At 50.7% G+C, this 25,190-nt stretch overlaps 9 protein-coding genes across 9 annotated transcripts; 3 read left to right on the top strand and 6 right to left on the bottom strand.

Annotated features, from left to right (window-relative positions):
• Positions 1 to 630: 630 nt before the first annotated feature.
• On the bottom strand, positions 631 to 5,664 carry M431DRAFT_154906 (hypothetical protein; the record flags this gene model as incomplete). Its single annotated transcript, XM_024912917.1, has 1 exon — positions 631 to 5,664. One exon carries the CDS (start codon positions 5,662 to 5,664, stop codon positions 742 to 744), a length of 4,923 nt encoding a protein of 1,640 aa, XP_024768586.1. The 3' UTR covers positions 631 to 741.
• Positions 5,665 to 6,189: 525 nt separating this feature from the next.
• Positions 6,190 to 7,793, bottom strand: M431DRAFT_513432 (hypothetical protein). The gene is made up of 2 exons (XM_024920020.1): positions 6,909 to 7,793; positions 6,190 to 6,806 (listed from the first exon to the last, which is right to left on the bottom strand). The coding sequence occupies exons 1-2, from the start codon at positions 7,395 to 7,397 to the stop codon at positions 6,384 to 6,386; spliced, it is 912 nt and encodes a 303-aa protein (XP_024768585.1). The 5' UTR covers positions 7,398 to 7,793; the 3' UTR covers positions 6,190 to 6,383.
• Positions 7,794 to 8,251: 458 nt separating this feature from the next.
• M431DRAFT_487349 (glycoside hydrolase family 18 protein) lies at positions 8,252 to 9,568 on the bottom strand (the record flags this gene model as incomplete). Its single annotated transcript, XM_024916467.1, has 2 exons — positions 8,252 to 8,979; positions 9,058 to 9,568. The coding sequence occupies 2 exons, from the start codon at positions 9,566 to 9,568 to the stop codon at positions 8,252 to 8,254; spliced, it is 1,239 nt and encodes a 412-aa protein (XP_024768584.1).
• A 1,702-nt stretch (positions 9,569 to 11,270) lies between these two features.
• Positions 11,271 to 12,275, bottom strand: M431DRAFT_98876 (hypothetical protein; the record flags this gene model as incomplete). The annotated part of the gene is made up of 4 exons (XM_024925094.1): positions 11,271 to 11,355; positions 11,498 to 11,907; positions 11,981 to 12,016; positions 12,081 to 12,275. The coding sequence occupies 4 exons, from the start codon at positions 12,273 to 12,275 to the stop codon at positions 11,271 to 11,273; spliced, it is 726 nt and encodes a 241-aa protein (XP_024768583.1).
• A 745-nt stretch (positions 12,276 to 13,020) lies between these two features.
• Positions 13,021 to 14,713, bottom strand: M431DRAFT_513430 (hypothetical protein). The gene is made up of 2 exons (XM_024920019.1): positions 14,255 to 14,713; positions 13,021 to 14,187 (listed from the first exon to the last, which is right to left on the bottom strand). Exons 1-2 carry the CDS (start codon positions 14,583 to 14,585, stop codon positions 13,058 to 13,060), a joined length of 1,461 nt encoding a protein of 486 aa, XP_024768582.1. The 5' UTR covers positions 14,586 to 14,713; the 3' UTR covers positions 13,021 to 13,057.
• A 1,711-nt stretch (positions 14,714 to 16,424) lies between these two features.
• On the top strand, positions 16,425 to 17,127 carry M431DRAFT_98967 (hypothetical protein; the record flags this gene model as incomplete). Its single annotated transcript, XM_024925103.1, has 3 exons — positions 16,425 to 16,835; positions 16,902 to 16,967; positions 17,035 to 17,127. 3 exons carry the CDS (start codon positions 16,425 to 16,427, stop codon positions 17,125 to 17,127), a joined length of 570 nt encoding a protein of 189 aa, XP_024768581.1.
• Positions 17,128 to 17,759: 632 nt separating this feature from the next.
• Positions 17,760 to 19,179, top strand: M431DRAFT_513428 (hypothetical protein). Its single transcript, XM_024920018.1, has one exon. It carries the CDS (start codon positions 17,900 to 17,902, stop codon positions 19,130 to 19,132), a length of 1,233 nt encoding a protein of 410 aa, XP_024768580.1. The 5' UTR covers positions 17,760 to 17,899; the 3' UTR covers positions 19,133 to 19,179.
• A 336-nt stretch (positions 19,180 to 19,515) lies between these two features.
• M431DRAFT_513427 (hypothetical protein) lies at positions 19,516 to 21,485 on the bottom strand. The gene is made up of 5 exons (XM_024920017.1): positions 21,427 to 21,485; positions 20,916 to 21,359; positions 20,666 to 20,859; positions 19,809 to 20,610; positions 19,516 to 19,746 (listed from the first exon to the last, which is right to left on the bottom strand). Exons 1-5 carry the CDS (start codon positions 21,427 to 21,429, stop codon positions 19,657 to 19,659), a joined length of 1,533 nt encoding a protein of 510 aa, XP_024768579.1. The 5' UTR covers positions 21,430 to 21,485; the 3' UTR covers positions 19,516 to 19,656.
• Positions 21,486 to 22,473: 988 nt separating this feature from the next.
• M431DRAFT_10574 (hypothetical protein) lies at positions 22,474 to 24,926 on the top strand (the record flags this gene model as incomplete). Its single annotated transcript, XM_024911594.1, has 4 exons — positions 22,474 to 23,574; positions 23,629 to 24,364; positions 24,425 to 24,850; positions 24,904 to 24,926. The coding sequence occupies 4 exons, from the start codon at positions 22,474 to 22,476 to the stop codon at positions 24,924 to 24,926; spliced, it is 2,286 nt and encodes a 761-aa protein (XP_024768578.1).
• Between the last annotated feature and the right edge of the window lie 264 nt (positions 24,927 to 25,190).

The raw sequence follows: 25,190 nt of genomic DNA, 5'->3' as shown, positions 1-25,190 counted from the left end.
TCTGACAAGGCCAGATCGCCAGCCGCAATCTCTCGATCGTTCAGCTCCACGTAGATCAGATCATCCACCCATCCCCGTCGTAAACAAATACGACGCCATTTCAAATAGTCCACCGGCTAACAGCGCCAGGGGGCCACTCGGTTCCGGACGCCATTGTATTTCCCATTCGGCCAATGCCCGCGCCGAGACTTGGGTCATCTACCCCCTTGCATATTAAAGTCTGAGACACGCCCGCCAATGACCAGCTTCGGGGAAGACACCGCAAGCCACCGGCTCTGCCGCCTCGACGGTGATGGCACTTACAAGCGAAAGAAAGTGGGGAGGAACAGGTGGCTGGCTTAGAACCAATGGATGTATACAAAAAGGAAATCCAAGACATGAGGCTTTCGAGATATTACTCAGAAGCGGCCACCCCCACGTAATACTGGCTAGCCTGCATCGGCCCGGTCCTAGCTAGCTGTCTCGAGCTCAAGAGGCAAGGAAGTGTCAATAATGGGCTTCATCCACGGTGTACTTGGGCCTCTGCTCTGCATAGACACACGGACATTTATTTATGCACTTAATGATATGCTTAATGGCGGCAGTAGTAATGCTACCCTAAGATGAAGATCGATCTGATGCTACCAAAGACGGACGTAATCGTTGATAGTTAGGCATTATGCTAAGAACCCTAAATAGAGAAGAGCAGGAATATTCGTAGACTACCACAATGGAGAAAAGACTGTCTTGATAGCCTCTCTTTCAATCAAACAAGCCCCAACCGTCAGGATCCTCAATAATTCTCTTCAAATGCGCCGCCAAATTCCGGAAATTCTCCACGCTGCTTCTGCTCGCCTTCATCACCAGCTCCTCAGCCCGCTTCAAAACATCATCTTCGGGTGCCATACTGCCTTTTTGCTTAAAAATCCAGCTCGAGTCCAACATCATCATCGCCAGCTCCACGCGAAGATGGTCCACCAACGTCACGCTGTTCGGGTCGTCAAGCGCAGGCGTCGATCCAATCATGACTGCTATCAAAGCCTTGGGCTTAGCATTCCCCAACTCCCTCTGAAGTGCATTGTATCTGTTCTGATATGGAACTCCGCTGGCCACAATGTCATGTAGAAGCTCTACAGCCTTCTTCGCGTATTTGGCCGCATTCTCTTTAACCTCATCTGGCTGCGAGGCTGGAAGGGACAAATTCAGCATTTTGATCTTGAGCGACAGCGTATCTGGAAGGACTGCTGGCTTTCGATTCTGGTCAGCTTGCCACTCCGGGGTTCGAAGGCTATCGATCCGATCCAGAATCCGCCCCCGAACAGGATTGTCGCGAGTAGCAGTCAATGTATCGCCCACGAATGCATCAAACTTGTTCAAGTTCCCTTGCATGATGATAATATTTGCGATCTCGAAGAGAAATGCCTCAAGCGATTGATGAGAGTCTCCTTGTTGGGTCTTTTCATCGTTCGTCTTCTTCTCCAATTCCGTAAGATGGATGCGAATGGTCTCAAGGAGACTTTTTGTCAATCTGTCATAATAATCATCGTTCCATAGATAGCACCAATGTCGGCCCGAGTTAGAGCTGACCAGCTTCCGGTCGGTTCTCACAGCGGCGGTTATAGCAGACATCCAGTCAGGAAGATTCATTCTAAGCAATAGATACTGCTTTGCTACATCAAGATACTTGGCTGAGATGTCGTTTTTCATCACTATGCTGAGAAGGGTTTCCAGCGCAGTCGGAAACATGGGTATGGCGGGAAGCTGGGCATCATCAGGCATGGTGAAGCCATGTTTCTTGATGAATAGTTTCATCCACCGTTGGTGGTTCTCCGCCGAAGCATCCATAATGGTGTAAATAAGCTTCTTGTACGCTCGGTCTTCTTCTGACTGCCAATCCTGCCGGAATCCTAGGTTTAAGATGAGATTCATGATCGTGGGAGTCGTCAATGTTCCATCACTAGATTTCCATATTTCAGGTAGCTCCTCATCAGATGTCAAAGCATCCCAGTCTGTCAACGGCTGTGATTCGTTGATTGAAGACGCGATAGGCGCAGCATACTGGAGTAACGCATCAAATATGCGCTTCTTCACCTTAGAATCCGTAGTGTTGGCTATGGCCTCCGTCAATCCCTTGGCAGCAGCGGTCCGGATATCAACGTGACTTGCTCTCTTGAGAATCTTGATGTTTAATTCCACCGCAAGACCCGGGTCGACAACAGGAGATTCTCTCAGAAGCTGGGCCAGCATCTTGACAGTGGTGACTTTGACAAGCGGCCCCTTATTCTCAGATTCGTCATCAGGCTTCTGCTTCGCACGCCTCTCTGCCTGCTCTTGGAGCTTGTCCAAGATGGCATCCGTAAAAGTCTCGAAGAAATGCTTCGCATCGGCAGGGCGGAAATGAATAAGAGCCTTTGGGTTAAGAAGCGGCCTATGCCATGAGCTTGCATCCGGGTTCTCCAAGACAAATTGCTGGATCAAAGGTATCGCCATCGAGGGGCTGGCCCCTTCCAAGAGCCTATTGATTATATATACCAACGTACCAAACGGTTTATCTGTTTCCGGCCCTTTCCTTATACTCTCAAGAACCGAAGCCCCCAGCTGAGCAAAGAGGCTAGCTGGCACATAATACTTGAAATGATCAATCATGAGAGCAAATCCAGGCACGTACGTGTCGACTTCTCTCTCTAGAAACTCTTCATCAAGATATACAGCCGGAATGCGCACCGCCCCTGAGCTGTGGAACGGCTTCTTTAACAGTGAGATGTCCGAGCCTTTCTTCATATTGAGAGCCAAGATTGCCGCAACCACATAAACATCCACATACTTGCAGGTGAGCTTTGAATACGTGGTAGAGAACGAGTCCCAGAAGGACAAAGGGCGAGGCTTTTTAGGAATGACGCATTTCACTTTCCCAAATTCAGAATCCTCAGTCGAGATGAATTTCGATAGGTGGCCAATCCTTGACCGACTTAACAAGACATCCAAGCACGTTGGCGTAAGCGTCTTGTTCTTTTCAGTCAGAGAAATGCGTTCATACTCAGGGTCGGGATTCCATTCAATGGGCTGCATATCCTCATCCACATCGGGAAGAGATGGTTCACATCGTTCATCCGCCTTTTCATCAATCCCAACTTCATCCTTCTTGACAAAGACACTCTCAAAAACGGGCCACCAAAACCTCTCGGCCTCTTCTGGGGACATGCGGTCCTTGCTCAGGTTGACGGTAGCATGGCGCCAGGCCCTCGAGATGCGTTCTTTCCGCTGCTCTTCCTTGGAGAGCTTGCCCGGCATCTGAATGTACTGCTGCAGAGCCGCGGCCCAGCTATCTATAAACGTCCCAATGGCCAGCTGCGTTTCTTCATCAATCTGGATGGGCTGCAAACCCTTGAGAGGGTTCATAAACACGATAGCTTCGATCCGCGACTGCGCATACGGCAGGTATGGCAGAGCTGACCCAAAATTGTGGTCCAAGTGTTGGATAGTCAGTCCTTTAGGCCAAATCTCATCAGCCGTGACCAAAGCCGGCGTTTGCCGGAGGCGAAATTCTCTCCAGGTTGAATCATAATACCTGGCCAGTTGATCAAGAAACCTAATGGTAGGTTCGCGCAGAGATTCGGGCTCTTTCACATGGAAGCATGAGAGGCTGGAATAGGCTCTGTGATCAAATTTAACTTCGCCCGCAGGACCAAGAATATGTTGATGTGGCAACATCTTTTCCAGCATGGTGAATGTTGGCTTCCATAAAGCTTCATACACCGCGTCATCTGATATCTTGGTCCGTTCCTGAAAGTCATTCACATGGGCTATGCGTTTGCAAATCACTCGATTGATCAACTCAAACGCATACCCCCAATCGCTCCAGCCGCGAAAGCTAGGTTCATTGACGCCCATCATAGCCGTGTCAAAGACAATCTGCAAGATGTCATTCGCAGCTTGTATCTTTTGGCTGAGCTCTTCGATGTGGACCAGTGTAGTTCCTTTGGCGGGCAGAACAGCCACAAGGTCAGTCAGTTCTCTCGTCCTCAGTGAATATCCGCCGTAGATCTCCTGAACCGTCAATGGATCCTTGTTAAACCGTCTTGCCCAGCGAAGTGTTTCTCCATAGAGCTCAAGATCTCCAATCGCGACGCAGAGCTCCAACGCAGCCACAGCCCATTTCGATCTTATTTCGGGCAAGCGACCTTGAGTGGCCTTTTTCATCCTCCTAGGAACCTCTTGACGAAGATCAGACCGCATAGCATCCAATTCTGCTGCTGTAAATGGAGTAGTGGCCTGGCTCTGACGCAACAAATAGGCTCGAATAATGAGGTAGTCCGCCATATCAAAGTCGTCTTGGTCCCGACAACCATAAATTGACTCAGGAGTCGAATATCTTTCCCAAAACCCAACATCTTTTCCGGCTCTTTGTACTTTCTCCCAGAAGGTGAAGGCTTCGTCTGCCGGCAAGAGGGAGAATAGCTCAGGATGCCAACGGATCGATGACTTCTCAAGCCCCGAGTGGTCCAAATCAAGAGGCTCTCCAATATCAAACTGAAATCCTGCCGTGTGCTTCAAGAACAAACGTAAAAGCTGATATCTTCGTGTCTGTGCGACGTTCTTTATGAGATCTACCAGTGAGTATCTCTTCAGAACAGTCTCAGGGATAAGGGGAAACAGCTCTGTCAACATCTCAGTGTACTCAGTTCGCCCGCGCGATTCATTCCACACTTTGACCAAACGAGCAAGGATCCGTTTATAGTGATCGCTCGAGTTCCGAAACTCTTTGTGAAATGGCTGGCGCTCTTTCAAGCACAGCATAACTCGACCCCAGAAGCCCATCGTGGTGTCACTTGCGATCCTTCGTCTTGACAAAAATCGTTTGCTCAGCGGATATATTACCGCCTCAAGAAGGGCATCTGGAGTTGCTCCAAGAAGTGTTTCGCTATCTATGAATCTGTCCAGAACATCCAGGCCGTACTGGGTGCGGTAGATGACCAGAACCTTCACTGCAGTTAGGAAGTCGGACGCTTTGATTTCGTTGCGTCGCAGCTTTTCGTCGTAGTACTGCTCAAAGAACTCGTGGTCCGTCTCAACAGCTATATCGTAGTTATTGGGGAGCTGCCGCTTCATCTCCTTCCACTGTAATCTGAAAGCGCCACCGCAAGCTGGCAGAATCTTGACATATTCATCGCGCAGGGGACGGCTATCCAGCGCAGCACTCTCATTTCCATCGAGTCCCCAGAGCAGAGTCAGAAGCTCTTCCATTGCCCTCTGGCGTTCTTTGCGGGCACCTTGTGCACGGCCACTGATTCCAAGCCATTTGACGAGGGAGCGCACGCCGCTGACACTGAGCTTCGCCATCAGCTGAGCGACTCCCGTCGCGCCGCCAGCGGCTTCCCATGTCTTTGCAAACGTCTTTTCTTTGCATAGAAGGCGATAGAATCGTGTGATGGCAGCTTGTTGGACATTGAGGCAGTGCTCCTGTCGAATTACTGCTATAGTCGTCTGAGGCTCCTTGGAGGCAGAGGGCCATAAAGAGAGGGTAATGGACGGAAGAGAGTCTGAAGCAACGAGCGCGATGAGCTGAGGGGTGATGGATGACTCCGCGTCTGGATTGTTTTTGACAAGATTGCGCAGGTAAGTTGCCTGGCCTCGAGGTGTAGAGCCTCGAAGCAGGTCCAGATCGAGCACCACTTTATTCACCATGGCCACAGAGCAATTGTGTGTTGATAACGGTTGAAGATTGGCTCACAAAACAGACGATGGTGACGACGCTGGAAGTTATTATATCCTCAACGACAAGGCACATATCATTTTCAACCGACTCATTCAACCCAATGCCAAGCCCTAGAGACAATATAATTCCCTTTTTTTTCTAATGCAACCTCGTAAGGCTGATTTTCAGTCATCGCTGTTTGAGTCAGACTGGAGCCACCTTTTTGTACGGGCGTTGGTCGCTTATACGAGCTAGCCATTATCATATAAAACAACCCCGCATCCCGGAGATCTAGACTCTGCATCCAATGAGTTGAGATGTCAATGACATGGGAGTCGTTAATTGTCAATACGAGACAAAATTAGGCAGCCAATCAAGGAATGAGTCACGCTGCCAAATCTGTAGTGGAAGAGATGCAGATGGACAGCTTCACGTTGGTTTGAGACGTCAGTTGGGATCTTGGCGCACAGCTCACAAGAGAATATACTCAAAGCAATCAATTTCTATCATGCAAACGCAGCTTCAGATGGCCATAAACGACCCCTTTACTTATTCAACATATTGATTGTACAAGCTACGTGTACATGTATCTACAGTTGCAAACGCCAAACAACACAACACCACTCTTCCCATCTTGAAACCATGAAGTCATTACCGTAACACAAACCAATCCAACAAAAACTCCAATGTAAAAAACACTCCCAGCCCATCACAACTTCGCCTCAGCAATCCCCTTATACTTCTTCAACAGCCTCCCCACCGCCGCCCTCGGACTCCCCCCATCCACAAACCCAAGAAACGGGTTCCCAACTTTATACCCAAGCATGTCCACCAGCCTCTCCGGAATGTCATCCAGCTTCTCCCAGTCCACCGCCAGGATCTGATTCTCCATCGGCCGGATCCACGGCTGGCAGTACTGCGCCGTCAACGCCAATCTGCTCCCATCGCTCGTATTCGCACCACCGCCGTGCCATAACGTGCTGAGGAAGAACAGCATGCTGCCGGCCGGCATGATGACGGGAATCGTTTCCTCGGCTGAAGGCACGCGGTGAGAATCCCAAAGATGCGAATCGGGGACAATGACCGTTGCGCCATTGTTAGCTGTATAGTCATCCAGCGCAATCATGACGCCCTACTCTTATAAGTCAGCCCTTGCCTCCATCTCTCTTCCACTTTCTTCTTCAACCCTTCATGAAAAACAACAAAAATGGACAAATTTATATAAGTCACTCACCGTCCCAACCGGCTTATGAGGCCTCTCCATCGTCACATACCCATGATCATAATGCAACGTCTGCGCACTCTCCCCCGGCAAGATATTTATACTCTGAAACGAATTAATCAAATACCCAGGATCCAAAAAGTAATCATTCAGCGCAAGCACATCCCCATGCAGCGCAAAGCCGTCAAACACGCGCGACTTGTTCGCCAGCGCGTACAGCCGCTGCGTCTTGTACCCTTCAAACGTGTTCCGGCCCTTTTCCCCCGCCGGCCCGACCATCTCGGGATCCGCCGTCAGCCGCGCGACTTCAGCTTTCGCCTCAGCGACTATCGAGGGGGGGAAGGCGTTGGGGATGATGGCGTAGCCGTGATCGTTGATTTGATGGATGAGCTGCTGGATGCGAGCGTCAGGGGTCTTTGAGAGTGTCGCCTGGCTGAGTCGCGCTGCGGAACCGACTTCATTAGGGACGGTGCCCCCCGCAAGAGGCTGTTTATTGCTCATTGATTTACACGATATAGCAAGTTCAAAAGAAAAATGACAGATGAAACCAGAATAGCGGTATAGTATTGACCAGATAAATGGCCGGCCTACACCATCAACCCCATCCTCAACTCCAAGACCTCGGGCTCGTATATATACATACTCCATACTGTCATTTATATATAATCATTATACGAGCAATACAACTCTATCGAAATACCATGACACACCAGCGCTCCATACGGAGAACAAAAGCAGATACCAGTGGGTCTAAAGCAAGGTCATCCTGCCAGCCAAGCCGAATCCAGAACCACGATAACCTATTCCGTACCACAAGCCCTTGCGCAAAAGGATAAGCGATGCGTAATCAAACTGTATCCCAACCCACCAGTCTAGCCAAATCCTCGGTAAAAAAGCATCGCGCGTGGTTCAAAGAAGGGAGAAGCTGGCCGATCTGGGGGTCCGTTCGACATGAGCTCGAGATCGGGGGCTAAGCTGAATATCCACTCGTGAAGGAACGGTAAAGGCTCTTGGCTATCTATTCGACTGTCCTATTGGCCCCTAGACGAAGACACATGACACCACATCAGTAGAGCCAGCCATTAACAGTTAGTCTCATGCATATTATCCATACATTCAACGTCTAGCTTCGGTGATGCTTAGTGTCCTACCGCGATGTTAATCATTCACAGATGTAGCAAAGCTAAATTGGAATATATTCAATATATGCATTCGCTTTATTTAGCTAGTTTGTATATGTAAACAGAACAGGGCTTTGTACACTTTTTTTTGCCCCAGAAGCTATAGATATTAATTTATATACAAGAAGGCTCGATATTCCACGCTCTCCGTGCCACTTTGTCCATTGTCCAAGCTTAGTTGGAGCAGACGCCGTTCTTGCAAGAGTAAGGATCAGAGCAGTCGTCGTCGTTGCCGCAAGAAGCACCGAGACAGTGACCCTCCCAAGAGCAGGTGGCGGGAGGAGGAGTAGAGCCAGCAGTGCCGCAAACACCGCTGTTGCAGGTAAGGGAGTCAGAGCAGTCATCGTCAGAGCCGCAAGAAGCACCGGCGCAGTGACCGGCCCAAGAGCAGGTTCCACTGCCACCGCTGGGAGTGCTGCTCTGGGTGGGGGGAGGAGTGGTGCCGCTGCCGGAAGAGATGCCAGCCTTGATGGTCTTCTGGTAGTTGCCGTTCTTGACAGCCAGCTGGGCCTCCCAAAGCATGATACCGCCGATGTTGGGCAGGTTGAGAGCAGAGACGCCCTGGTAAGCAGAGAGGAGGGTGCTGGAGGAGACGAAACCCTGGTCACCGTCGGCACCGCTGGCCAGAGCACCAATGAAGAGAGTGGCGTTGCCAATGCTCTTGCTCCAGTTCTTGACGGCAGTGTTGAAGCCAGACTGGGCAATGTTGCAGTTGTCGTTGTTGTAGAACTGAACCCAGATGTAGTCGGCCAGCTGGCAGACGTTGAGGGGCTCCGAGGCATCGGGGAAGGGGCACTGGGGAGCAGCAGTCAGGTAGTACTTCTTGCTGGTGTCCTTGGCGAAGTTGGACTTGAAGCGCTGGGCCATGGCAAGGTAACCAGTGGGGTTGCCGGTCTCGTTGTCTATCATGGAAATACAATATTAGCAAACAGACAACTCGCAGATTGACACAGACACAGAACATGATTCTTTTCACTCACCGAGATCAACACCGTCCAGCTTGACGCTACCAAAGGGACGGAGGGTAGGGTTGGCGGTACCACCGAGGAACAGGTTCCAGACGGTATCGGCAATCTGCTGGCCCTGGGCATCACCAGTGAGGGTGACGGCAGAGAAGTCGACAGCACCACCCATGGAGAGGATGACCAGCTTGCCGGCGGCCTGGCAGGCCTGGATGGCGGGGACCAGAGAAGTGCCGTCCTGGAGGTTGGTGGCACCGGCGGACTTCTGGGCGGCGGAGGGGCCGCCGAGGGTGCTCAGGGAGAGCTCGGGGTAGCCACCGCCGGCGAAGAAGCGGCTGAGGAAGGCCAAGTTGACAATGTCGTATGAAGGGTCGGCGCAGACGTTGGCCAGAGTGGTGCTGTCATCCTCGGCACCCCAGTAGACGACGAGCTTGCCACCAGCAGCGCGCTTCTCGACGGTGGCGGTGGGAGCGGCGTAAGCAGCAGTGGCCAAAAGGCCGGCAGCAGCCAGTGCTTTGCTGAAGATCATGGTTGAGAGAGTGTGAGAGAGAGTATGTATATACAATCGGAAGGACAAAGATATGTACAAGAGACCGGTGGGAAGATTACCAGATCTTCACTGCTGCTGCTGCTGCTATTGATGAGTTATCCAGAGGGAAACTTGCTTCTTCCATAAACGGCCGGAGCTGCCATCTCTATTTATCTTTTCCCAACGTCCAATACATCCAATATAATTCCCAGGGTCGTCCTTGAAGCCGCCACAGCCAGTGGTGAAACAGCTGACTGTGTAAGCTCGGCCGAAACAGCAGAGTCCCGATATGGCAGTCAAGAAGACTTGGCCTAGTCGACAATCCGGAAGGTGGCTCCAGGGCCCGGCTTTGTCAGAGCCGGCTTGGCCTCGTCCGGCAAGTTTGAGGTGCCCCGGACGGCGATAATCCAGGGCGAAGACTTGTTAGCGTACCGGCCTAGACGACACCATGCCATCCTGGGGCACAAGCGTTTAGATGGCGGATGGATCCTTTCACCAGATATGATATCCGATGGAAGAACATGTTTCCTTCGGACAACGTTACATGATGAATCGTGAGGGCTTCATATACGAGCATACGAGCCCTCATGCAGATATCGGCCAGGCCAGAGAGAAAGCAGATGCCCAACTGGGACACGCCACAGCACCCAATGAAGGAAAGACGGCGGGGGTTCTCGCGATAACCTCAATTCCAGCGGCGCCTCGAACGCCCAAACGTGCAAGCGACCGACCGAGGGTCCGCCGTATGGGGCTGGTGACAGAAAGTACGAGTCCAGTCCAGTCTCATCACGGCGGCTACCTCTAATGGCGGAGAAAGAGAGGGTTCCATTCCGTCTCTTCCAGCTGCAAGTTTAAACACCAGACGGTAGCTGTCATGCCAGGGCAGCCTTACGGAGGGCAAATGGGAGTTGCTGGTACCTGAACTGTGTTAGTGAAAGCCTTTCTTGTGAGACGCTTATCTGGCCTTGTAAGGCCCCTCGGCAATGAATGGTGGGAACGACTCCAGCCAGATTTGGCAGGTCACTAAGAACAGCTTGAGATTGAAGCCCACGTTGGGGGTCGTCAGCACCGAAGTGCAGCCGGTTCTGAGGCTCGTCGTATTTTCGTCTGGGCCGATTGATTTCAACTTTCCTAAAGAGTTTAAGAAGTTTAAAATGCCCATGTGCCGCCGTGTTAATGTTAATGTAGAAGCTCGTTTTAGCCGCGTTACATCCGATCCGTGGAAATCATCATGGATGCCACGGAACGATTGCGTCGCATCGTGCCAAGGCCGGCCATTAGTGGGAATGGATTTTTCCGTCTTGACAGATGAAATGCTGGCTCAAGGCAAAATTAATTTGCACATGGCGATGCTAGCCCAAACTCTTGCGGCTGGGCCGTGATGTTGAAACAGGAACACGCCAAACAAGGTTAGAAATAAAGCACGCCGCAGCCAATGGAGAAAGTCACTTGGGCGATGCAGAGTCTTGTGGGGGTCGCTAAATTGGGCCAGGGGATCGCAAGAGGAACCGTCCCGTGAATTGGTTTGAATGTCTGCTATTACTCCGTTCGTGGGCCGTCATGCTCAGAGAATTCCGCATTGACGCGGCATGATCCCAGTCCCCTTGTTCATCTTCCTGCGGGCTCTTCCTGCGGGCTCTGGAGTTCAGGCGCGCACCACCTTCTATATGCGGCGGGCCTTGCTTTCACGATGCTATTATAATCAAGCCTTGTCTGAGGCGAGTCTGGATACGAGAAACGACTCGACGTCATCAAACTCTTGGATGCAGGCAGAGTGCTGCATACCCCTGTGGTTGATTTTACGTCAGCAAAAGAGATTATACACGACATGACATGATTTCAGATGGCAACACCATCTTTTAGACATGTGGTAGTTGCAGAAGTTGCAGAGAAAGGAAAGTCAAAAGGGCATTATGGGGTGATGCTCACTCATATGTTTCCAGCTTCACGTCAAAGCCAAGTTCCTTGAGCTTTTGCTCGGTGGCCAATCCCCACTCATAAAGAACCAACTGGTCGATGTCTCCATGTCCCATGAAGATTGGGGTTTCCTTGTTCGGGTTTGACTCTGGGATGAACTCCTTGAATTTGTGATGAAGAAGCATCCAGGAGGACAAGCCGACAATGCCACCAAGCTTGAAGGGAGCCGTCAAGCCAGAGAAGATGCTCATGGCACCGCCTTGAGAAAAGCCACCAAGCACAATGCGTTCAGACGAGATGCCCTCTGAAACCTCTTGCTGGATGAGAGAGTACAGGTAGGCGCGAGACTCGAGAATACCAGCCTCGTCCTCATCGCGAGCTTTGGCATCCAGGGTTCTGCCGGATGCGCCACCGAGAGTTCTCTGTTACACGAGCAGGAGTTAGATTGAATCACAAGTGCACAGGGGAAACAAAGGTAAAGAGAGAGAGTCGTACGACGTCGAACCAAGCAGGCATGGGGTAGCCTTGATTCTATATTTGATACCCAGCATCAGCCCATAGTGCTCCAAGAGTCTATATCGATTTACCAACTAACCATTGTGATGGGCATGATGCGAGCATTTGGCAGCACAAACTTGACCTCGTCCAGCCGGTGCTTCCTCTGCCACATCTGCACGGCATCGGCCCAGCCGCTGCCGCTGTCACCCAGCCCGTGGATGAAAATCACAGTGGCCGTATGCCGACCCAAGGCGGGAAACACCAGCGGAGCAGCCCGACGCAGCGAAGCCATAGTGTCGTCGAGGATGTTGGTTGCCGCCTCTGTTTGAGTCTGTGTCTGTGTCTTTTGCGGCTCTGGCCTTGGCTTCAGCTCTGACAAGCCCGTAAACGAAAAAGAGTCCAGGCCCAGAAACGACGGGGAAATGGCCAATGCAATCGCTATCAAGGCTGCAAGAGTGACGCCCGAAACGACGATGCGGCTGAGGCTGAAGCTGAGCATGAGGTAAAATTAGAAGGACGGCGAAGCGGCTTCGGGGTGGAGAAGCAGTTGAGGCCTCGATTCTTTTGGCATGTCGGGTCCGGGGACTGTGATTGGCCGCTGCAGTGGCAAGGAGCCCCCTGGACGATTAGCGGCTTGTCCACTGTGAGGCCCCTGTATTTGCCTTGACTGAAGCGGCAGGAAGAATTGAGCCTTGTAAGACGGATCGCAAGAGGATCAAGTAAGACGGAGAATAAAGAGAGAAGCAGAAGAAGGCAGTTAGGAATGACAAATGCTTAATATCGCCAGAGTGAAAATACGAACATTAAGCATGCAATAGGGCTTTATACATGGTTAAACACAAGAGATGTCCATGTACATGTAGGGTAAGCGAAGAACAAAAACACCAAACATTGAATGCAGTCCATCTTGTATCTTCCGGTCCAAGACGTAGCAGTCAAGATCGGACAGATCTGCCAAGAAGCCAAGCTTCAATCGATCAATCTAGATACCCATACAGCTAGAAGGCTCATGTAGCATCGCAGGAATAAGTGCATGTGTTTTATAATCATTTCTTTATTTTCATCTCATCACAATTACTCATCCATCCACCCATCTTTTCCCTGCCGTCCAATCTTATATCGACCACGTCCTGACTGAATAGACCCATGAGAGTCAATTCTCTGTTTAACTACATCTTCACTTAACCGCTGCTGACGGACCCCTTCAAGCATCGCCTGTGTCTTCAGCGGCCCATCTCGCTCCAACACTGGCTCCAGACCGATCATCGTCACTGACTTACCCGAGACAGCAGTATGTTGGATAGACTGAATCTTAAACTTGGTGCCCGGAGCAGTGGTATATTCCATTTTGGCAGGATCGTCAGATAGCGGCGTGACAAACGATACACTGTCCCACACCGAGGCACCGGACGGCGGATTCAACACCAGCACGATTCCATTAGAATAGTGCATTGCCTCTTTCATGCTATCCGTAAAACTCCAGACCATCTTGGTTGTAATAGTCTTTCCAACAGCCATGTAACTAGCCAGGGCATCCGTCAGTGAATGTGTCAGCTCGATCCCAACAGGACCCTTGTTAAGCGGACACTCTTCAAACTCGATGCCAAACCGTTCTGTGCCAAGTTGTTCGATGTCAACCTGTCCACTGAATAGTCGTGGCTTCGAAGCGATCGAAGTCCGAGGCATCGACTGCATGGCGGCAACCAGAAAGCGGTTTTCGATTTCGCTAAAGTTGTACACCTGATCGATAACCTCTTCAAGCTGGGCAGTGAGGTTGTCAAACGAATGTGCGGGCTGCATCAAAAAGGTTCGCATATAGTCTGCATCCTGTGGCGTATATACAGAAAAGTTGCTCTGCCAAATGTTGACGGCGAGACTCTCACGATCCAGAGGATGAGGAAGCGCTGCGATCCCCGAGTCGATACCGGTGTACTGAAAGATTTTGAACAGCACCATGCGCGCAAATGACGCCGTTGTCCAGTCGTAAAGGGTCATGGCAAGCTCAAAGCTGTAGGGCGTAAAGGGAAAGTATCGTCTTCCTAGAGCCCGGATTTCTTGGATGGGCTTCTTTGGGGCATCCGGGATGTTCTGGTATGGTATGAACTTTTGCTCAATCATTTTATTGATGAAGGTTGCATCTTCGACAGAGATCTCAGGCAGGGGCTTGAGGCGGCCTGACACTTGTTTCGAAATGCTATAACAGGCTACACACATAGTCAAGGTGAGTTCATGGACATGCTTTGGCCACGGTTATTAAAGAATGTCTCTAACCTGTTATTATAGATGGAATGTCGACGGTGCTCAGGTTGAAGTTACCACCATCATCAATTCGAAGAGATAGTTTCAGCGGATATAGACTGTTTTGCAGCGACGGGCAAGCAAAACGGCTGCCATATCTCTCGTGCCTCTTCAACCATAAGGTTGCTCCATTGGCATCTAGAATCATCGAGTCTAATGAGCGCATCTCGGTGACATCCAGAAACCCCTGTCCGTCGACAATGAGGCGAGATGATACGCCATGACCGCCTCGCTGTGCCGCAATTGGATTCCCATCGCTGAACCAAAGTTGCGATGCTGCTAATATCCGAACAAGATGCCACATGTCAAACGATGTCACAAACAAAACCATGCACTTGTGGTTCCTTGAAAACTCCAGAGGCACTCAAGGAGACACTACGTTAGCACCTCTCTTCTGATACATGCATGCAGACCAAGAGCCCAATATCCGACTTATATCCTCTCTTCTCTCTTCCCTCATGTGCCCATCATCTCTCCTCGGGGTTAGAGTGTCTCAGTTGAGCACACGCGATATTGACTGAGCTGGCCATCACGTGGATACATGAATCTCAGCAAGACATTGGTTCCGTTCTGTCAACGGTTGCGAGTCGTGCAGCAGGCAACGTAGGTGCAGTTTAACCAGAGAATTCAGGTAGGACGAATAACGGATATCATTGACGTCTTGGTGCTCTGGTGCAAAACGGACATGGGTGCAGCGGAACGAACACGACAAGAAACTTGAAGGCTCAGTACAGCATCAACAACATGGCCAGCGGATGAACAACCTCGTCTCCCCATCGGCACAGCTGCTCACCGCCAAGGGCGTCTACCAGCGCCACTTACAGGGAAGAGTTTCTAGTTCCTGGTTATCAACTCATACTCGTATATAAGTGTTTTACTTGGCGTTGCATCGGCCGCCTGCTGTCTCTGGACGGCTGAAAGATATCACCGGAACTGAGCAAAACCCATGCAGCTAGCATCCCCAGATAAAGCAGGGCGAAATCCAGAAATTTGACAGAATGACGAGGAGATGGATATGCCACCCAGGTTTGATGCGGGACTGACGCGTCCTCTCCACGATCTCCACGACTAATACGGACAGGGGTCATTTCAGCTGGCAGCTTGCTGTGAGATCGTCAAGCGAGCATCAAAAACAGATGATGTGTGTTTAGTTAGTAAGCAATTACATGGGTGACAAGATGCCTGTAGATTTTCATCATGACTCTGATGACCAGCCAAATGCGAGCAGATTGGGTAGAAGCACCGGGTATGTGATCCATCATTAACGCATCTTCCCAGCCGGCTGTTTAACACTCGTGCGGAACACGGAACGTAAAGCCGAGACATTTGGCTTTCTTTCAACATTGCCCTGGTCTCTTTATAATGATACATGCTGACTTCTGACTGACATGCTGGGGAGGTAATCCCACAAAGATGATCCCAGCTGAGTTTTCTTCTTCTTCTTCTTCTTCTTCTTCTTCTTCTTCTTCTTCTTCTTCTTCTTCTTCTTCTTTTCAAGTTTCGCACTCTATTGAAACACAACCTAGTAGTATTAATTATAAGTATTGCTATTTTCACCGCAGTAGTCCGTACCAGTACTAAAATTAACGTACACACACCACCGATCCCATCAATCCACCCCAAATTACAGTGCGGCGCCCTGGCTCGCCATGTACTTTGCGACATCATACAAAGACCTTTATCACAAGTTTCGATATCGTGATGGATTCCTTCCCCGGTGACGATGCCGTCGATCCGCCGCTATCGTCAGAGCTATCATAACGCTGGCCGCAATAGCTGCCGCCGCCTTCGAGACCGAGCCCGAGCCCGAGCCCGAGCCCGAGCCTGAGACCCAATCTGAGGCTGAGGAAGTCATTAAAGTCATCCCGGCCACCTAGATCAAAGAGGACGAGCCGGATGAGCTATCCAGTCCGTAAGAGGTGTATTCGCGGCGTCTTGGTCGCTGACGTGCACTTTTTCACGCTACGAGTCCCCATTGCGCGTGCTAGCAGCTTCGTATTTCTCGTGAATTACACATCGAACCAAGTATTTATTCCCAACTTTGCTTTCTTAAACCACCACCCCAATCTGTCTTTTCCTTCATAAAATAAGTCAATTGAAGTTCTGCTAGTATATAATATTTTCAAAAAGCAACAACGGCATCATGGAAAACATCAACATCATTCCATTCTCCCCCTCCCAACACACCCATCTAATCCCCGCCATCATCCAAATGCACATTGATTGCATCCAGTCCGACGGCGCTCTCCTACGCTTCCACCCACCCTTCACTCCCGCAAAAGTTCAAAAGATGGAAACTTTCTGGAACGAACGCTTCTCTCAGATCCCTACCGGCCGTCGCATCACCTTGATTGCTCTGGTATCATCAGACGGCAAAGACCAGGGTGATATTGCCGGCATCATAGAGCTAGGCATGCCAGAAGCAGACACAGGCCCTTTCCGAGGCGACGTCGAGATGCTGATGGTGTCGCCAAACTATCGACGCAGAGGCATAGCTAATAAACTACTCAAAGAACTGGAAGAAATCGCAAAAGAAAAGAAAAGGACGTTGCTGGTGAGTTGCGAAGACGTGCATTTTTGCAAGTTGAGTACTATTACCGGGACTAACATACACACGTAGCAACTAGGGACAGATGTTGGCTCCACGGCGGAAAAATATGTATATCCTCGCTTAGGTTATGTTCTTGTATGACCTTCTCTGCAGATTTTTGATCCTTTGATTGTGATCGACTTGCTTACCCGTGCGTTTACAGATGGGAATAATCCCCAACTATGGCATCTCGCCTCGGGACGGGTCACTGAAAGACGGTGCTTTCTTCTACAAACAGCTGGCGCCCATTTGCTAATTAGATGATGTATGGTTATGATCTTACATAGATTTGATGGTTGTACTTTTACATAGATTTCAATTCTGAGAAAGCCCACCTGTAAACGACATCAACTAATCTTGTGAATAACATCATGCGTGCTACTACACCACTGTGTCAGAGTGCACGCACCAACCTATACACCAAAGATAAGACCCTTCCCCGTCCTCTCCAATCCAATCCACCTTCTCAATTCCCCCTCCGGCTGTATCGGCAATACGAGCATCCTCCTTTTCCATCCTTCAAGCACCCCAAATCCTTCTGCTCTGCCACATTCAAACTCATTGGCTTCCTCGGCTCAAGACGGCCTAATTCGTCTCCGAAGCCACTCCACTCGGCCGAGTGGGGTCAGAACCCGGCCGAGACGGGCACCAGCAGAAGCTGCCGAATTTCCTCGTGCCGAACTCCCTCCGGCTCCGATCATGATATGCCGGGAGGACTCCCGATGATGGTGAATGCCGGCTTTTGATTAGACGACGGAGATACGAAGGATTGTCTGCCTTGTCAAAGACAAATCCTTTGCAATATGGCGTCAAATGGACGGTGATTTCACGTATATGCCATGATGAAGGCAGATCTGGTATATACGGATGTAAGTGGTATATATATCAGCCAAATCATCAAGCAGTTTGTTTGTCACCATCAGTATCATCACCATTCAATCTCAGCAACATCAATAAGAACATCATAACCCATCACCAATACACCTCCTTCTTCTTAACCTCATACTATAAATCATAAATCCCAAATCATGGCCTCCCCATCAACCGGCGTCGCCATCATCGGCGCAGGCCTCTCCGGCCTCACCCTAGCCCTCGCCCTCCACCGCAAAAACATCCCCTGCATTCTCTACGAATCCCGCGAAGCTTCCCTCGACATCGGCGGCGCCATCATGCTCTCCCCCAACGCCCTCAAGATCCTCGACGCCCTAGGCGTCTACGCCAACATTGCCCCCCTAGGCTACCACTTTGAAGAGCTCTTCTTCCACTCCGACGACGACAAACCCGTCGACAACTTCGAGTTTGGCTCCCAGGCAAAGCACGCATACAAGGCGCTCCGCATCTACCGCTACGAGCTCATCAACGTCCTCGTCTCCATGGTCAGCGACGCCGGCATCCCCGTCCAGTACAACAAAAAGTTCTCCCACGTCACCTCCGAGTCCTCTTCCTCCGTAGCCTGGGCCTTTGCCGACGGATCCTCCGCCACCGCGAAGCTCCTCGTCGGCGCCGACGGCATCCACTCTCGCGTCCGCAAGCACCTGTACCCAGACCTCGTCCCCAAGTTCACCAACATGATTGGCGTCACGGCCGCCGTGCCCCGCGCGCAGCTCCAGGCCGGACCCGACTACCCCCTGCCGGTGACCATCATGAGCCCCAAGCACGGCGCCTTTGTCATTGCCCCACAGCGCGCCGACGGCTCGGAAGTCCTCATCGGGAAACAACGTCGTCTCCAGCAAGAGTACGACCGCGCCGGCTGGGACGAGCTGATGGAGAACAAGTCCTGGTGCGTCGATTTCCTGCGCGAAGGAAGCGCCGACTTCCCCCCCATTGTGGCTAATGCCGTGACCGACATCCCGCTCAAGGGGATCAACCTGTGGCCATTCTATCTCGTCCCCAAACTGGACACTTGGACCCAGAGCCGCGTCGTCATCCTCGGTGACGCAGCTCACGCAATCCCTCCCACCGCCGGCCAAGGCGTGAACCAGGCCTTTGAAGACGTCTACACCTTTGCCGGTGTCGTAGCCAGGGTACAGCAAATGAAAGAGTCCGAAGATGACCCACAAGATGCCGTGCGTATCGCCAAGGCGCTCAAGAACTGGCAGCTGGGACGACAGGCTCGTGTGGATAGGGTATTGGATCTGAACGATAAGCTGAACAAGAGACGTTTGCCGGATGCAGTCAAGGCTGGTAATTTTGAGCCTTTTGACCTGGATTGGCTGTATGGCGTGGATTTTGAGCAATTGATTGCCGAGTGGGCGAATTGATGGACTCCGAAGCTGTTGTGTCTATGGAGTTGAAGTTGATATTTCTTTGTTTCCTTAAGTAGCACCCAAATTGCAAGCGAGATCTGTCAGCGTCCTGGAGCCAGTGTTGTGTGATAAACCCATGCTTTTCGTGATGGATAGGCCATGATGATACAATCATCAGTCTCATAGCGACTGAAAATAAATCAGATTTGCACATTCTTAAATCAACAGGCACATACTGTAGAATCACACCTAAGGAGACTATAATCAGTTTAGCCTTGTATGATACCAACCCTGGAATGGCATCGATATCCTTGACTCCTATGGTCATATCACAATCCTGTTTGGCACGACGCAACGATACGCACCTTGTGTCACTTTGTGAGATTTTTGCATCACGTCATCATTTGAAGCATTATCTTTCTACACGTTCCCGGAGCAGGGTCACCAAGCGCCCAAGCCTCCCATTTTATAAACCCCATATTGAAAAAAAGAAATGACAAGAAAAGACAATCCACGCTTCTAGTATTAACTCTAGTCATCTACTCGACCAAATAGTTGTCCGCTGCGGACTTGACATCCTTTGAGAAAGTAACCTCCTCGTTTTCTTCAATCAGCGAAACAGAAGTGACCTAAGTGCAAATGTTAGCGATAAATGCATTCACTGGGTGGTCACAATCAGCAGCAAACTTACATCAACGTCCACAAATGGTGTTGTCTTGTTAAAACGAATAGTCATGGGGAAGAAGTCGTTTTCGTCATTGGATTCCGCTTCAAACTCAAACGATCCACTGGAGTTCTCATCATCGACCGAGCCAATGTTCCACTCCAGTGTATCTCCTGATACCTCGTAAGATGCGTCGAAGCTAGAGACAACAGGCTCGCTTCCTTGGTAAGGAATGATGACGCCGACGTCTCGCAGGGCATCGCCACCTGTCAGCTCATACTCGACCGTGATGTTGTACTTGTCGGAGTCCTTGTTAATCCAGACAGTGAACGTAATAGGACAAGCACTCGCGTCGTCAGCCTTTGGCGAGGCTCTCCATCGTAGGAGGCCTACGCCTTGGTTGACTGGGAATCCTCGAGCCGCATTGCTCATCTGCAGAACCTTGGAGCTGTTGAAGAGGTTGCGGTCCACGTTGGGATGAGGGCGGAACTGGGCACCATGAGAAGGAATGGCGTGCAGGCCGAGCTTAATCTTTGTTAGGCTGGGATCTGAAACTCGCAATGTCAGATCTCCGTTGATTGCAATAGAGTTGACTGCGCCTTCTCTTGAGAGCTTGGCGCTTATCGTCTCGGCAATTGTGACATGGATGGCATCACGGTCCAGCGTAGTTGAGATTCGCGATTCGGGCTCAGCGGCGGCAGTAGGTGTTGGCGTGATGAGAGGAGCGTCGTCGGCTCCAGCGCCAAGGTCTCCTCGAACCTTTTCGAAAATGTCGGTCGTCTTTGACTTCTTGCCCAGCTGCATTCCCTTCGCCTTGAGAGTAGATGGCCTAGCGAGCCGATTAGCACTATGGAGAGCAGGCAACAGGATTCAATATCACCCACTTGTTGAATGTCTTGTTCTTCTCAGCTTCGTATGAGTCGTATGCGCTGGCAGCTGGCTGGGAGGGAGGGGTATAGGTAGGATAGACGGGTGTTCGTGGGGCGGCAGGGCGGCCACTTCTGGCGGACTCCTTGCGCTGCATCTCCAGCTGCTTCGCCTTGCGTTTCCGCTCCTCGGTAGCCTCGAGCTCTTTGTTCTGTCTAGGTGTAAGCAATTCAGTTCGCCATGGAGACACAGCAATTGGGTCCCTACCCGTGCAATGATTTCCTGGATGCGCTCCTCATGACTCTCCATTTCCAAAAAGGTCCTGATCTGGCTGATGGTCAGGTTCTCTCGGTAGCCCAGTGTGACCAGTTCGTCGAATGCGCTGAGAAGCTCGTAGGCATTTCGGACAATCTCTCTCTCGTCTAGCGTCTTGCAGGTGCTGGAGACGACCTGGGCGAACAGGTGCAGGGAGTCGATGTCTTGCAGAATGTTGGACTGTCGGTTGGTGATGAGCACCATGTAGAGCTCGTCGAGAGGCTGGTAGACGAATCGGACATTGTCCTGCTCGACGATTGTGTGCTGAGTGCCGCTGTCTGCCAGCTTGGGGAACGACGCAAGGAGAGCCTCGATGCGGGATCTGGGCATCTCTCGAAACTGTCTCGAGAGGACAGCTTTCCCGCCTCGGGTGCAGATGGAGGCCGCAAGAACAACCTGGCCAGCCGTTAGTTGTCAATGAAATGAATTCGATTCTCAGGGCATTTTGGAGCTGTGCGCGCACCATTTTGGCAATGACTTGTTGTGCACTGAGAAGCAATCTGGGGGAGGCTTTGGTGGGATGTCCAGATGGTTCAATTGAGCCACGTCTAACTCAGGAGCTGGAGTTTAGTTGCTAACTCAGTGACAAGGCTACTGCTGGCTGCCAAAAGCGGCGTCACGTGCTACGCCTGTGGAGGGGCTTGAGAGACGAGGTATCGGGTACCAAAGCTGAATGAAGGGGAGGAGGGCTTCTGATGTTGCATATTGACTGTGGTGAGCTCCGTAAATACACTCCATTTACTTCACAAGGGTTGAAAAAAATTATTTCATAAAAGAGATCTCATATAATACATATCTTTTGATCCAATCATCACGCCATAGCTACTCATGAATTGCTTTGATGTGTTGTTTGCTGCTTCATTGAGCACCTCTCAAAGCACAAGCACCAGAGGTATAGAGTACAAAGAGCCACCAATTACCCCTGTCTCCCATTCACCTCAAGTTCCCAGTACTGGGCACTTAGTAGACTCGTATACCCGCTATTCCTCTTTTAGTCAGCTCTCTCACTTGTGGGCCAGCTTTCTCCAGTGATCCAGCAAAGCTGCCTTTGGAAAGTTTGTTTGTCGCATTCATTAGCCTCAGCCGCAACTTTCATCAGGCTGCACTGCATCTGAGCATCAGCCTCGACTACGATCCCTTTGTCTTGAACATCCTCTTATACGACGCGTTTTGCGTGTCGCCCGACCCTGTTTCTTCTTTTCTCTTCTCTTCTCTCGATATCAATGTGTCGCTCTCCTGTCGCCAGCCACCAACCTGAAGACACGATATCGTGAGTGGCGCAACAGCTATTTATCCAGCTCTCGACTCAACAAAGGATTGCCCTCGGTATCTCCAACCTTGATCTCCAGAGAGCGCTTCTTCCGCACTATTGTGTAGCTCAAGAAGTTCACGCATACCTGCAAATCCGTCAACCATCGAATTACGACCATCGCAGCATTGCCATACCTATCCGAAATTCACACCCTTGCATTAACGATATAGCAATCCAACACTCAGGCCGTCACACGCCATGGCTGAGATTGAGATGGATGTTGACTTGGCCCCGTCAATCAAATTTGACGAGCAGGCCGACGATGACCTCATCGACTACGACATCGATACGACCGAAGACCAGACTCACGACCAATGGCCATCTCACCAGGATGAGCAAAACTCAAGTGCGCCAGAGCATGTGCACCCAGGCGAAGATTATGTAGGTACCGAATCGAAAAATACCGAACTCGAACACGACGAAGAACGCTTCCAAGATACGGGAGCAGACCGCCCTCATGACGATGCGGTGTACAACCATGACGACATTGCCGAAGAATCCCACCAGCCGGCAGAAGTAGCCGCCGAACTACATGATGAAAATGTTGCTTTGGAAACGGAACAATCCAAAGATGTTGTCGTTGTTGAGTCCGAACAGGTAGTAGATGAGATTGATTACGAGGATGGCGATGAAACGGCGACAAATGAGCCAATCCATCATCTAAATGAGGAAGAGAATCCTGTGCACGACACCATCACTGTGGAAGACGTCGCCGATGCCGTTGTGGCAGAGCCCGCCGTACCTCAGCCACCAACAGAGCCTGCTGGTAATGCTGACGTGCCGGAGTCAGCAGCTAAAGATGATGAAGATGAAATAACGTGGGAGCATGAGGATGAACCAGAGGCTGCCAGTGGTGCTGCGGAGACCATTGTTTCCGAGACAGTCATTCCACCCACGAATGAAGGCTCATACGAGCACCCTGAAACCCAGAATAGTGATTCACACGACCAGGCGTGTGAGCAGCACACTAATGCAACGGGCTCTGATAACGAGGAGACAATGGTGGATGGCCCGGGAGAACAAGATTCTGTGGAATATCAGCAAGACGAATCGCTGTCACAGCCCGAGGAGCCAACCTCTGATGAACACGATTTCCCAGCCATCACTGTACAATATAAAGGGGACGAATTTCCATTCTTTTCACAAGATAAAACGCAAGGTTTCTTTTCTGACGTATCCGCCCTGGATCACTCAATGGACTCGGTGCTGGCTGGCTTTCGAGCAGAGCTAGAAAATGAAATCGCAGCACAAGATGAACTTGTCTTTCAAGTCGACGAACTCGGGCTTGAATTTACAGAGGTACGTTTCCATATATGGCTGTTCTTCAACGGAACTAAACTAACTGCTCTACAGACCACAGAACAAAAGTCACTCGCAGCCATCACACTACGACAAGTGTTGGAAGTGTTTGACTTGTTGGTGAAGAACCAAGATCCCGATAGTTCGCGAGTTCTATACACGTACCTCTTCACAAGGTCGAACGCTAGCAAACGATTTGACTTCTTGGCTGAAAGTGCGGCGGCTGGTAGGGGGCTCGATGAAGTGATTCATTTGTTTGAGTCTCCTTTCGGACATCATCATGCCGCCGTTGATGCCCATCACGGACATGAGCATGATGATGACCATGATGAGGCCAGCGAAACCAATGATGCCACAGAAACTCACGAGAGTGTTGAAGACGATGATGAGAATGATGAGAATGATGAGAATGATGCCAACGGCGGCAGTGAAGAATCTGAGGCGTCAGAAGAAGATGAGGAAGAGGAAGAGGAGGAAACCTCTGCCATCGAAGAACAGCCTGTCGACACTGCGGATCAGGATGAAGAGGAAGAAGAAGAGGAAGTAGAAGAGGAAGAGGAAGAAGAGGAAGAAGAGGACGATGACGATGAAGATTTCATGAGAGACACTGAAGACTTCATCGCAGAGGTTGAAGAGATTGCGAACCAGGAGGGCGACTACAGTGATGGCGGGGATGAGGAGTATAAAGATGAACAGCTTCAGGCAGTGGTTGTAGAGCCAGTGAATCATTCCGACAACACGCATGCGAATGCGGATGCAGAAGATGCACCAGATGCAACATACTCATATGGTAAGGCCACCAACATGAAGGCGACGTTTGTTTCCTTATGTACTAACAAGCCACTCACAGATGATGAAGATGACGATGCCGACGCCAACCCATTCATTCATCTGGAACTTCAGGAGACCATGGCAACCGATGGGGGCGAGATTCAGTACGAAGAAATTGTACATGTGGAAGGAGGCGATGGAACATCTCGCCAGGTTCCCATGCATCCGATGGACGAATATATTGAGTCCAACGAGCCCGACACTGGCACGACCAACACATTGGCCGATAATGCCGAAGCCATCTCTACCCTGGTAGACATTGGCGCGGTGCAAGACGAGGAAATTACCAACGAGGATCTCGCCTTTGATGACGATATGCCGGAGATCGACTGGAGAGATGGTCCAGACGCTGCCGATGCCAAAAACGACAACGACGTGCCTACACCCTCTGGCCTACCAAAACGGCGTCGAACCGAGGACGAGCAAGGCGCAGAAGACGAACAAGGTAAACCCACTCGATGCCCCTGATTACGACAGACGGAAGCTAATTGTTTGTAGACGTCAAGCGCCGCCGACCGTGATTGATCACAATCTATTAAGACTAACAACGACGATTCAAAACTCAATCTCCCCCAATACATCATGTCATGCAGCCACATCTGGATAATACCCAAACGGGCGAGATGGCCCATTTGATATAACGGAATACTAACCGCAGTCAACAGCATGACGTCTAACGATGTATATCCGATACCTATCTATGTGCCATCGGATAGACTGTCATACATTTCAACACTCTTGGACGAAGGCGAATTCCAGGTAGGGAACCAGCGGGTTTACTAACA

Source organism: Trichoderma harzianum (assembly GCF_003025095.1).
Source record: "Trichoderma harzianum CBS 226.95 unplaced genomic scaffold M431scaffold_22, whole genome shotgun sequence".
Taxonomy (NCBI): domain Eukaryota; kingdom Fungi; phylum Ascomycota; class Sordariomycetes; order Hypocreales; family Hypocreaceae; genus Trichoderma; species Trichoderma harzianum.
This window is presented reverse-complemented; position numbering and strand designations above follow the sequence as displayed.

What these genes read in the sequence shown, in the direction of transcription:
- M431DRAFT_513430 (XM_024920019.1), bottom strand. Translation starts at nt 14,585, where the DNA reads ATGTGGCATCTTGTTCGGATATTAGCAGCATCGCAACTTTGGTTCAGC. An exon ending in CATTCCATCTATAATAACAG is followed by an intron (nt 14,188 to 14,254) that starts GTTAGAGACATT and finishes CTATGTGTGTAG; the next exon opens with CCTGTTATAGCATTTCGAAA.
- M431DRAFT_513432 (XM_024920020.1), bottom strand. Translation starts at nt 7,397, where the DNA reads ATGAGCAATAAACAGCCTCTTGCGGGGGGCACCGTCCCTAATGAAGTC. An exon ending in CTCATAAGCCGGTTGGGACG is followed by an intron (nt 6,807 to 6,908) that starts GTGAGTGACTTA and finishes TTATAAGAGTAG; the next exon opens with GGCGTCATGATTGCGCTGGA.
- M431DRAFT_513428 (XM_024920018.1), top strand. Translation starts at nt 17,900, where the DNA reads ATGGCCTCCCCATCAACCGGCGTCGCCATCATCGGCGCAGGCCTCTCC.
- M431DRAFT_513427 (XM_024920017.1), bottom strand. An exon ending in AAGAACAAGACATTCAACAA is followed by an intron (nt 20,611 to 20,665) that starts GTGGGTGATATT and finishes TCGGCTCGCTAG; the next exon opens with GCCATCTACTCTCAAGGCGA. An exon ending in CACCATTTGTGGACGTTGAT is followed by an intron (nt 19,747 to 19,808) that starts GTAAGTTTGCTG and finishes ATTTGCACTTAG; the next exon opens with GTCACTTCTGTTTCGCTGAT.